At 39.6% G+C, this 12,876-nt stretch overlaps 2 protein-coding genes across 2 annotated transcripts in view; one reads left to right on the plus strand and one right to left on the minus strand.

The window, feature by feature from the left end:
* The window catches only part of tmem198aa (transmembrane protein 198aa), a 38,521-nt gene extending 34,882 nt beyond the window's left edge, over positions 1-3,639 (plus strand). Inside the window, exon 7 of the mRNA XM_004555498.4 lies at positions 627-3,639. Coding sequence (XP_004555555.1) covers positions 627-779 — 153 coding nt within the window. The 3' untranslated portion in view covers positions 780-3,639. The remainder of the gene's footprint in view (positions 1-626) is intronic.
* Positions 3,640-5,353: 1,714 nt separating this feature from the next.
* On the minus strand, positions 5,354-12,876 carry desma (desmin a). Its single transcript, XM_004555499.5, has 10 exons — positions 12,197-12,876; positions 10,356-10,416; positions 10,069-10,164; positions 9,004-9,165; positions 8,795-8,920; positions 8,474-8,584; positions 8,245-8,354; positions 8,101-8,153; positions 7,480-7,571; positions 5,354-6,780 (listed from the first exon to the last, which is right to left on the minus strand). The coding sequence occupies exons 1-10, from the start codon at positions 12,769-12,771 to the stop codon at positions 6,739-6,741; spliced, it is 1,428 nt and encodes a 475-aa protein (XP_004555556.1). The 5' UTR covers positions 12,772-12,876; the 3' UTR covers positions 5,354-6,738.

The following is a 12,876-nucleotide window of genomic DNA, read 5'->3' on the forward strand; positions in this document are numbered from 1 at the left end:
GCACAGCAAAATCTTTATTCTCTCTGTGCTAAACTCCTGCCAGAGGGCAAGTCATACAGTTTGACAGCCATTTTTGCTGATATCTCCAGGAATTTATTTAGCTGTACTTCTGTTAAGCGTGCACACAGTTCCTTCGGTGATCATGCCAAAGTAACGAAGAAAGCCTTGCAAATTAAAATATATATATATATATGTATACTTAACTAATTTTTTTGCTACAATAATAATAAACTGGGACAATGAAGAGTAGACACACAACTACACCAATCATGCTCAGCTAAACATGTGCCACTCAACACGACTGGCTCATATGTTCTTCCCAACTGCCAGCTTTAGCATTTCAGAACTCTCCCACACATTTCTGTTTAAGATTCACTAAGTGTCCTCTCCCTATAATGTCTGGCTAAACTAAGTGTCTGCAGGCTTCAGGTTCATATTTAATGTTAAGATAAGGGGTAATGATCCTCTTCAATGGGACTTCAGAAGAAAACTGAACAGGGATAAAAGTGTCACATGTCAGACTTTTCATTGAAGAATAATTGTACATGAGTGCAAGCTTTTGTGTCTTGCTGTATTTACATATGCCATATACCCACCGCAGCCCTTTATTTCCTGTCTGTCCACAGAGTTACATCAGGAGTTTCAGGGACAGACAGACAGACAGACGGGCGTACTCCCACAGTAGAATGATGAGCCGGTCTCGGATGGCTGAACTTGACTATGACTGCGGTTCTCAGGTGCCCCTTACAGCACCCAGTGGACCCCCAGTTCGCATCTGAGGCAGTTAATTGCACAGATCCACACACACACACATGTGCACCATCACAGGCTACTTCAAGACTCACTGATAAGGATAAGAAACCTAACCTAACCTAACCTAACCGTGCCAACCCAATCAACTGCCTATTAAGCCAACAGGAGCTCAAAGTGCTCCAGAGGTGGTGTGACCCACACTGCTATTCTCCTGTCAGACCCACTGAAGTATTTATTTGGTCTGTTTTTTCCTTTTAATGTCTAAAAACAGTGATTTTCTTTGTCGGAAGTGTGAGTCATCATATGTTATATTTGGCTTCTCTGTAATTGTACTTACATGGAAAACACTGGAAACAAGTGAAACGCTCTTATGCATAGTTAATTAAACTGTCTCTGTTGAACGTTTGATACGAAGATTTATACTGGTTGGTTCAAGCCATACAATGTAATTTCTAGTGGGGAAGAAAAATCACTCCACAGGAGCCCCACATCATGTTAGAAAAAAATTGCATTGAAAAAATTGCCTTTCATCAAGTTAAAGTAAAAGAACACTTTACTCCAAAGGTAATTAAAGGATTAAACATTTTGACTTAAGGAAGCATCTGCTGTGAAAAATGACTGAAAAGCAACATAAAAAAATCACAGCAAACACTGAAACTCAAAGGGAGCTCTTCTCATTTAAAAGGTCATTCATGAAGTCTTTTTTTTTTTATCTTCACTGACAGCTTGTAAATTCAAACGTGGCAGCGCAAGGCCTGTACTGCTTCAACATGCAGAAAGAGACAAGTTTAGGTGTGAATTGGATTAAACGGTTTACACCAAAGACAATGTTTGTGTTACTTCTGTTGTCAATTAAGTGTCATTCCCTGCGCTGTTGTGATTTTCAAGGAGACTGTTTTTACATCTCACCACTTTCCTTGTATCCTCTATTCTATTGTCAGCCATTCCAACTACAGACCTGAACAGGATACTCATCTGTCTGCTCTTCTTTCCTCTCTCCATTAAACATTTCTGCAAGCGATGTGATTTTATTTATTAACAGTGCTCTTGTGTCCCTTTTTGCTCTTTTCCACAAAGCTTCTGTTAAAGACAAATAGCTGCTGTCCGATATTAATCATTCTGGAATTTGATTGATATAATGAAGTCTGAGAATAATAGGCAACAGTAAAAATGTTAAAAATAGTGTATTTTTGTGTGTGTGAGTGGACACATGAGCCCTGTGGCAATTGATGGAACATACCAAATACTGGCCAAGGAGAGGGGGGGGGTTCCTTGGAATGTATGCGCAGCATGTTGTGCATACATTAAATTCTCTTTTCTTTACCAGTTGGTGAAAAATGGTATGAAAATATTTGAGTGAAATGTTAAGTGATTAAAAAAAAAGAGGCAGCATCTTTTTTTTTAAGATAAGAGAATGTGAAGATAAATGCGCCTGCAAGTGGCGCCCTCTGATGTTTACTTCTGGACCTTTTTTTTCTGGCCTTTCTATGTATGTGTGTGCATACGGTTCAAATGTACATGCATTTGTGTGTTACTCACTTTGAAATTGAAATAAGTTCCTTACATTAATATTGTTATACTAAACACTGAGACAGGAGAAGGACTCTGAATGCGAGATGTTAAAGTACAGAAGGAGAAAGTTGTTTTGTTTTGGGGGGTTTTTGGGCTTTTTTTTAATTAAAGCTCTCTGGAAACAAAACATTGTAGTTCATGAACACTATTTCTAGCAATGTTGCAATTCCTACTTAGGTTGAATATTACTATAAATGGAAGAGTCGGTAGTAGGAAAGGAACATTTTTTAATTAAATTCTGCCTCAATATTGTTTTTTTAAACTATTGTTTTATTATAGCTTCTTTTTTCTGAGGTTTAGGAAAACAAAACAATCTGACTGCACATAAATTATAAAATAAAACTTGAGGTATGTAAGTTAGTGCCTGGATTCAGCAAAATTTACAGTACTTTTAGGCCCGAGGACCAGGGATTTTTATCAAAAGCCCATTACTGCATGTTGATCATTGTGTATATGTTTCGATTGTGCTGTTGTCATGTCACAGCTCTGACATTTACACTTTAGTTTTCTGGTCCTGGGCTGATGTAGGTAAAAATAAAAACTCTCTTCCTATCTCCAGTTCTCTTCTGTCTGTAAAGGGCTTTGAAAGGCATTTGAAGCATTTTCCTCTTTTTCACATGCATTATGCCTGTTACATCAGCTTCCTACCTGCTGTTTACTGTTATTAAATGTTGTTTCACGGTTGTGGCAGTACAAGTGTTATTTTTGGTTTTCTGCCTATACTTCACTCCTGCTTTGATCTGCTTTTGTGTTTTTATTGTAGTGTAATTCTAAACTAAACATTGCCCCTCCTCTTGCTTGTAATTTGGGGACGGAAATGAATAATTCTTTCACTGAACTTTTCTTTTATGTTGTTGTTTTTCTTATTTCTAATATTTTTTTTCATTACCTATTATATAACATTTCTGTTGAGAAAACCTTTGACTGTAGATATTGACTTGTAAATAATTTTTAAGTGTACAAATGTTTGGCTCCATTTTCATGTTTGCACCACAGTCATGTATGTAATTTATGCAGGCTATTACTTTCTGGAGTAGACCTGTTATGTTGTGATTCTGCTGTATGTCCAGTTTGCTTTGATTTGGCTGAGCGGTGGATACACTTCTCATTCAGGTGTTTCAGTGTTTCATGTTCAAATTTAGCAAAGAAAATGGACTCTGATTCGTCCTTTTCGTATCATCCAATTTAAATATGTAAAAATCACCCGATTATTATTATTATGATTATTATTATGATTATTATTATTATTGCTATTATGTTATTAAGCATGGATTTCTATGGACCTAACATATGATAAACATTGTGATTCTATAATTCAGTGGTCTTGTTATCTTTACATTGTCATTTGTGTGTGCACAACTGTTGGAGCACAAATATCAAATACTTTTTTGTTCAATCTCTCTCTCTCTGACACTCCCACAAATACATGCGTTACATAAGTTTAGTTTAGAATTAGTCCCTAGAATAAATCGACAGATATTTACCTGTTTCAGAAATGGTGCTTGTACACAGATATCAGTAGGTGATGATTCTGTTACATATTTTTTTCATAATTATTGATGATGCAGTGATGTGCAAAAGTGTTGAGCCACCCACTAACCCACCACTCACTATTATATGTTGCTAGGAAAATGAGTGAAACATCAAAAAAACAGAGTTTGTGCAATTCTAATGAGCTTGAAAGTCAATATTTGATTACTTTTATTCTTCAGCTCAGCCTGACCTCTCTTAGTCAAGCTTTTTTGTCATTTCTTGAAATAGTCTTCAGAATTATTCCCCCAGATTTCTGCTTTGGCCTTGGCTGTTTTTGGGGTTTTTTGTAATTTGCAACACCTCACCCATCTTTCCCTTTTCCTCTTTCTAAAGAATAGCTTCTTGACAGCCACCCTTCACACTGAGGCCATTTCTGATGAGGCGTCAGTTAACAGTAGATGGATCAACTGAAGGTCCTGAACCACTTGTCAGGTCTTTGCTGGATTTTTTTTCTCAAGGACGGGACTTTCAGACACTGTTTATCTGCTGTAGATTGTTACGACCTGACACTTCTTTTGTCCTCCTCTTATTCAGTTTTCCTCAGATTTTTTTTTTTTTTGAGGACACACTCCACATCATGCTGAGATATGCATTTAAAGAATCACCTTGCTGGTGTAAAAATACTATATTATGCCTGTTAAACTGTGTTATCTTCAGTTTTTTCTTTCATATATTCATTCATTCAAACATATACTTTGCTATTCAAAAATAACAAAGTATATGTTTTTTGCAACAGGCTACAAGTAACAAAGTAGCCACAACAATGGTTCATGCTTTCAGTTAAATTCCTTTTTTTTAATATTTGCATAATTCATTGGTCAATGTTATTTGGCTTAAGAAACATACAAACAAAACAAAAAAGCTGCATTACTCTGATAACAGTCATGTACAGGAACTGCCCTGAAGATGAGAGCAAAAAGCCAAAACTTTGCAAGACCTTCAAAAATGGTAAATGGTAAATGGTAAATGGCCTGCATTTGTATAGCGCTTTTCTAGTCCATAGGACCCCAAAGCGCTTTACACTACATTCAGTCATCCACCCATTCACACACACATTCATACACTAAAAAGACATTTTAAGGTCTTTGAAAGAAATTGCAAGAAAGTCTGGCTCCTTGGAAGCAAAATGTGAAGATGAGCAGGATGGCTCAAGTCTTTTAGAGAGGACAAAGTGTGCAAAGTAAAGAGAAAAACGAGTTCTTAAACACCAGATATGAGCTTCAAAATATCATTTTTACTCTGCAGGTGTTGGCTGTGATAAAGAGCTGCTTAAGAATCATTAACATAAGTAATGGAGAAAAATCAAGCATCTGGATTTCCAGTCAGTTGCATTCTTATGTGCTCTGACAGTGTAGGTTTCAGGCTACATTAGCAGTGTAGCTTCATTACAAACTGCAGCAGTTATATAACAACAAATACAACAGCAAAACTAATCAAGAAATAAGAAGTGCAGTAATGCTTGAAGCTTTTTGCTTCCTAGGAAAAAAGAGGAGAGTTCACAGAAGTGAGGAAACTTTATTTAGAGGGAAAAGAACACAGGAGCAGTTTGCCCTTTCTGTTGATTCGGTGATGAAAGCACACCGTCATGGCTCCACTAATTACTGGAGTAGCAGTCACATACTTCTTTATGTTATTCAGCGTAATTATCTCTTTCTAGATCTTCCCCGTGTCTCTGTCTCACAATAACCTTTTCATTATATTTGTCCTCTGTTTTTCTCTTCTTCCCGTCTTGCTCTTTCTTGCAGGCTCATTTATTGTTTCTGTGTTTCCTTTTTCTCTCCTCCACCCCAACAAATTTTTATCTCTGATGACATTTTCAGTCCAGTGGCTTTAGAAACAAACTGCACAGACTGTAATTCTTGTTGCTCTGCTAATCTGCTTCTGCTGGAGACCAAGAATGACAAAGGGCCGCTCGTTAATGTGCCCTTGTTTCGTTTTCCTTGCACCAAGATCCGACTGGTTACTGATAAATTCAAGAAAGCCACAACTCGTGTTTTGTGTATAGAAGAAAATTAAATGTTGACAGAAGAGTGTTACGCTTGGCTGGGGGAGCTAGTATCTTTTGGAAAGCTAAAACGGGCCACATCAGTTGATGCATGCAGTGGGAAGAGAAAGTTCATAAAGATTTGGATGAAAATGCACGCATGCTGTCTGAGGAATGCTAATGCCTAGAGATATGAGTTACAGAATTTGAATAAACTTTCTGCCCAGCAAGTGAAATCTTTTATTTGAGTTTTTGTCAGAGCGAAGGAGGATACCATGGTTACTCATACACATACCATCAGACACGTAGCACATGCTGGAGAGCTCAAAGGTCAAAACACAACTGAGTTCCTATTTCAAACCAACATCTCACTTTCCTTGAATCAGTTACAGAGATAGCCTATCTTAATCAATCGATGTGCATACACATGTAAAAATCCTGGAATACACACAGTGAAATTTATCTGACTGCGGTGCTTCAGTCAAATTGATCTGCCATTGATTGCTACAGTGGGTGATGGGATAATTCGGCAGTACGAGCTGTACTCATTTGAAATATTACTCTTACCACTAAAATATTTTTGCAGACAAGATAGATGCAAGATACTTTTCTTTTGCAGCGAAAAGTAACACAAATACAGAAAAACATCCTGGAATGCCCTTCATTTAAAACAAGGCTAAAGGCATTATGCCTCTACACTGCGTCTTTCCTGTGACGCTTAAAGTAATTTATGTACGGATGTACAGTGGTTAAATTTCACTTCCATGACTGGTTACATAAAATGGTCAGCATTTTGTATCTAAAAGTAGGCACAGCTTATTAATCATTGTAATTCTAATAGGAAAAGATTTCATTATTGGTGCTATTATTTTTTAAGTAACATTGTTTCTTCTTGTTTACATGATGTCTTGCTGGTGCTGTGTCGACTCACTGACAACCTGTGGAAGGGGAAAAAAGGGGACACTGTAAATTGATACAAAAGGGAAAGAGTCTATTTTCGCTATGCACAGTGTCTGCATAAACGGTGTGAGAAAACACCCCATCTGCCGTGCTAGTCTGGCAATAAAGTTCTACTTAAGCTTAACATTCAGTGCAGGTGTTATGCTTAAGGTGAAGGACTGTGCTGGGACCAACTGGAGCGCTGACAGTGAAGGTGCTTGTTCAGGGAAGCCGGTGCTGTAACTTTCATGAAAGTGTCTGTACCCGGATTGATTCAAACTACAAGATTTCAGGGATAACAAAGAGAATAGAAGCTAAAACAGCTTTGCTACTATGTTGCCACATTTGTATGTGTAGACAGTTGTGAAAATGTAGTGGCTGTGATTGACAAATGCAAGAAGGAACGTATCCTTATTAAATCTGGTAGCTTGTTTCAACCCGCTGATGTGAGCAGACAATCAGAAGGCAGGTGTGATACTGAAACCAGACTTACACATGAGGCATTAGCACTCTGGCTCATAGAATATTTAATCTGGATGAGAATATAGTAAATCAGAATGGTTTGGTTGAAAAAAATATAAGTTATAATTTACTAGCGCTTTTGTAGTTCATTAGGGTACCTCAACATGGACATTTTTGTGCATAAAAGTGTATATTTGTGTGTATGCCTGTGTGTGCATGTACGTGTGAGCTCAAACCTCTCCATCGCGGGTCTCAATGGTCTTGATGAGAACAGTCTTCTTGGAGTGAACCTCTGATGAGCGCTGATGCTGGGACTCAGGACTGGTCTCTGTAGGAACAAATTCACACATGCAGCTCTTTCATAAACTGCTTTAATTCTTTCTGCAGCTACACTGAGATAATTTAGTCACTGATATTAGTTAAGCATTGCACTTAGAAGTTTAATGAGCTTTGAACAATTTCACATGGCTGTAACATTAATGGAACATCCACACAACATCCTTGTGTTAACTTTAAGCTGTCACAAAGTGCTCAGATGGGAGGTACTAACAGAGACTAATTGCACCTTCTTACTGTTAATCTATTAAATGAAGAGGGTAAGTCATATGATTATTAATGAAGGTTAATTCTTGCCTCCCTGAACCACAGAGGCATGAAGGTTTTAGTCATATATCCCCACACAGTGGTCAGAATGTGTCACTGCAAAGACACTATATGTAATGCCCTTATAATAGCAGCTACCATATACAGTCACAGCCTATAATTAGACCTTTTATCATCCCCCCTTATTGACTCATGCCCAATAGATTTTAACGGTATTTACGCGTGACAGGAATAAAGGGTGCAACTTCTCATACCTCTGAATCCAATGGAAGAATAAGCAGACTGGACAGGTATGGTGGTAGTGATTCTACAGAAAGAGGAGCATAACAAATCAGTAATGAGTACGACATAAATGCAAAATCACAAAAAATTAAGGTAATTTTAGGACAGAAACACACCTGCTCTCCTCTCCTTCCAGCAGCTTGCGGTAGGTGGCAATTTCAATATCGAGGGCCATCTTCACATTGAGGAGGTCCTGGTACTCCCTCAGGTGGCGGGCCATATCATCCTTGAAATCAGTGTGTAAGAAGTGCTTAAAATATAGTTTTCACCAAACACAAAATCCTGCTACTTCTATTACCCAGTGTGAAATGCAAAAGATCAGCATGACATATCTAAGCGTATTACTTTCATCTTAGCAATATCTTCCTCGAGCCGTGCAATGGTATCTTGGTAACCAGTAGCCTCGCGGGCCATGCGATCCTCCATGTCTCTCATCTGGCGCAGCAGAGACTCATTCTGCAAAGAAACAGAGACATGAAGTCCTTGAAAAGAAGGGATAAGAAGCTTGAAAGAGAGTAAACGCACCTAAAAGAAACAGAAGTTTATGGCTGTTTATGGCTGAAAATATGGTTATCAAGGAAATGTAAAGATGATATCAATCAGAAAGAAGAAATGTAAAATCAGAAGCCAAAAAAGAAAGTGAGAAAAGTTGCTACAAATACTCACAGTGCCCTTCAGTGAGTCAATCTCGCAAGTGTAGGACTGGATCTGGTGTCTGAATTCCATGGTCTCCTGCTTGGCCTGACGCAGTGCATCATTGTTCTTGTTCACGGCCTGGTTCAGATCAGACACCTGAAGACAGAAGACAGGAGGATTAACAGTGCAACAGCTAAGAACTACTATGTGCATTTTACGTGTGCATGCCTCCATTCTACCTTAGACTTGTACCATTCTTCAGCCTCTGCAATGTTTTTGGCAGCAATGGCTTCGTACTGCATGCGGATGTCCCTCAGAGCAGCAGTGAGGTCGGGCTTAGACATATCCATCTGGATCTGCACCTGAGTGTCCTGAATCTGGCTCTGCAGCTCACGGATTTCCTGCAAGGAGTCCAGAAAAAGTCAAACTCCGCTCGTGTCAAAATGATGAATAAGCAAACATGTGAGTAGCTACCGGGACATTAAAACGATACCTGCTAATTCAGTTGACAAGTTAAAAATAATTCAACGTGCGATAACACGTCAGATCAGAATATTTACATATAGAAATCTAATGTGTCAAATTACAAATTCACCCAGCTGTCGACTGATGCATTCTGTTAGCAACAGGCTTTTTTTTTAAATTAGCCAGCCTGGATTGCACTCAGTTGTTGTCTGATCTAACTGAAAGTTATAAATAGCTTCGCATCTGTTCACAGGCACACCCTCTTTTTCTCTGTCACACAACAGCTGACAGAGTCTTTTGACCAATCAGCACTTTGGCATTTCTGGCAGGTCAAAGTTCAAGCAAAGAAGACAAAATGAGAAGAAGGGACTTCAGCTGTGCAGACATGTGTCTGAGTGTGTGGCTCAGAATATCATTTGATATCTGTAAGTGTATAAGGTTAGATCTTTCTGTTGCCCTGTAATAGTTAAATGACTGTTAAATTTTCCTACAGACATGAATTTACGTAGATGGGAACGATATCTGTGCTTTAACATCAGTAGGTGGATTTAAGTACGATGTCTTTGATCTCATGAAGAGCTGCATGCCTGTGGAGACTCAGATCTAATATCACAGCACAGTATAGTAACACACACAGGTGTTATATGATACACTATACACCATCCTAGTGACACACATAATAGATATAGAGAGGAAGGGTAGTTTTTACTGCTCTCTTATTTCCCAAGTGGTTGCTACAGCGAATGGATCGGATTTTATGCCAGATGCCATTCCAGACGCAACCCTCCCACCGCCTAATTGTGTGAAGCCAGCCAACCAAAGCTGGTAAATCAGCAAACCTCTTCATGAATCTTCTTGAGGAAGGCAATCTCTTCTTGCAGACTCTCAATACGTCTCTCCAGGTCCAGCCTAGCGAGAGTGGCACTGTCGACATCCTAGATAAGAGGAGAGAATGGCAAAAAAGAAAATGACCAATAACCAACACATTTTAAAAAATGTTAAAATAAGAAGAAAATTAAAGGAGAAAAATGACTGCTCAACCAAAGGAGGCAAAGTTTCTCTGTTTTGGACTGAAGAGAAAATGACTGAGCTATAGATGAGTGATTTAAGGAAATGGAAGACTTACAGATCTGAAAGCAGACAGGTTGTTCTCAGCTTCTTCCTTCTGGTGAATCTCTTCTTGCAGTCTGCCAGAATGACAGCAACATACAAAAAGGAAAAGAGCGAAAAAGAAAGCGGAAAGTTGAAACAAAAGTGAAGACAAACTGTTGGAGTGAACAGCTTTTCCCCCCAGGGATCACTTACTAGACAGATAAACTAGTTACCACCTCTCAGTCCTCCAGCCTTTCTGCTCTTTTCGTCTCTCAGTAAATTCAGAAGAATAGAACCGGCATAGACAATGAAACATCAAAGTTCAAGCTTTTATTTGTATCCATGTCCACACACACGCACACTTCTGCACTTGCTCTTTGAGTCCTAAAGCTCTGTTGCAGCTGTCACACTGTCAGAATCAGAATGGTAACAGTGTGAGAGCAACACAGGCCTGTCCCGGTGCAGTTTCCAGAATTAGCATTTCGCCGTGCGCTTTGAACAACTGGAAAATGCAGAAAAAAATGCTGTCATGCACCTCACACATAATCACTACCGACACAAATACACACAGCAGATGCTATTGGCATTTTTTTTGCGGTTTTGAATCATGTCATCGTCCATGGAAACGTTCAGTGAGAATGTTCAATGAGAATGTCAGCGTGCATGCGTTGCAACTGTTTGCATGTGATATTAGGAGCAGCTGGTGCTTTAACAAGTTTCACTGAACGTTTCAGGCAACCATTTGAGCAGGCGTGATACACAGAGAGTGAAGAGTCAGAGTGCTGTGTGTGTTTGAGCCTGTCTTTTGATATACATTTTATTTAAGTGATGCTGCATGCAGCATCTCGCAGTGACAGAATTTCACAGAGATGATTTAGTCGCTCCAAATAGATTATTCAGCGATACACCCACACTGCAGCTCCCCGTGCTTTTCTCTCTCTCTCATGCTCACGTTCTGTCACATATGCAGTGCACATAGAAGGAATGTGTATTTGGTGGACTGGCTTTTGAAAATTTTTCACTTTTTTAGATTTCTTCTTCTTTAAACTCACCAAACAAACAGGCCGTGTGTATACACTTATTTTTATCTGTCTACTTCTCTCATGTCTGACTGCTTTCTGTCGAGCTGAAACTTAATCTGTCTGCCTGTGAGTCTCAACTCTATTCCTATGAACCTGCAGATCTCCCTCTCTCTCTCTTGCTCTCAATTTTCTTCTGCTGTGTCTCTCGTGAATAAATTATAAAACACCTTTGTAATAAGCCATTGGACCGTAACAATTACTGAAGCATTCCTATTCTCAAATCTCTCCTTTGTTACTTTGTTGTTTTCATTTTTCCCAAAAGAGGAGAGACACTCTTTAGAAATCAATGAGTTGTACTTGATGCCACTTGTTTGTTTTATTTTTAACACACTGGATAAAACGTTTTAAAGTCTCCTCCCCCCCTTCTGCTTTCCCGTCTTCCGATTTTCTCCTTCTGTTCCATCTGATAGAGGTTTGGTGTGTTGCCAGAATGTGAGATAGCACCTTCCAGAGTGGGGGGAGGGGGGGGGATGTGAGGTCACAAATATTTATTGTATCACATGATTTTTTTTTTTTTTTTTATAAATGTAACAGAATGAGCTTTTCTTTAAGTAAAAAAGGATCACATCCCCCATGTTTCAGTTAATTCAAACTATTCCATTTGTTTGGCTTTAGACTTAACATGAGACTCCTGTGTACTCCTACATGTGAGTGCATGTGTTTCCAGTAGCTCACTTATATTAAAGCCATATTACATGAGTCAGTTTTTTATATATATATTTTTCTTTACTCATCATTTGTTCATGAAGATGTTTATCTACATATTGGCCCAGTCCCATCAATCCAAGCTTACCTGAGCTTAAGTTTCTGCAGGTCATCGGCCAGGTTGTCTCTCTCCACCTCCACTCTGGCACGCTGGTTGGTGATGGCCTCTATCTGCCTCCTCAGCTCCCTCATTTCCTCCTCATACAGCTCAGCCACACGCCCAGGCCCCTCGCGGCCCCTGAGCTTCTCGATCTCCACTGTCAGCGCGGCATTCTGCTGCTCCAGGAAACGCACCTTCTCAATGTAGCTAGCAAAGCGGTCATTGAGGTGCTGAAGCTCGGCCTTCTCATTGGTCCTTGTGTTGAGGAAGTCTTGGTTCATGGCGTCTGCAAGGTTGAAGTCGAGCTTCTCCCCGGCATAGGTGCGCATGGCCTTGGAGGAGCCGAGCCCGGCCCCAGAAGACAAGTTGAAGCTAGAATAAGAGGGAATGCCGGTGCTCTTGACTTCGTAGACTCTGCTAGACATACGGCTAGAAGCGGAGCTGTGGGCTCCTCCTAGAGAGGAGGAGAACATCGATGACAGTGGTGTTGACCCAACACCAGAGCCAAAGGTGCGACGGTACGAGGAAGCACTCTGGGCTGAGGAGCTGTAGGACTTGCTCATGGCTGGTTGAGTTGTTGGTTGAGTTGTAGATTTGATGGAACCGCTTGAGGTGCTGAGACCCAACTGTCCCACTGGGCAACTGGGAAGAAAACTAAGTGAAGAAAT

Source organism: Maylandia zebra, linkage group LG16 (genome assembly GCF_041146795.1).
Source record: "Maylandia zebra isolate NMK-2024a linkage group LG16, Mzebra_GT3a, whole genome shotgun sequence".
NCBI lineage: Eukaryota > Metazoa > Chordata > Actinopteri > Cichliformes > Cichlidae > Maylandia > Maylandia zebra.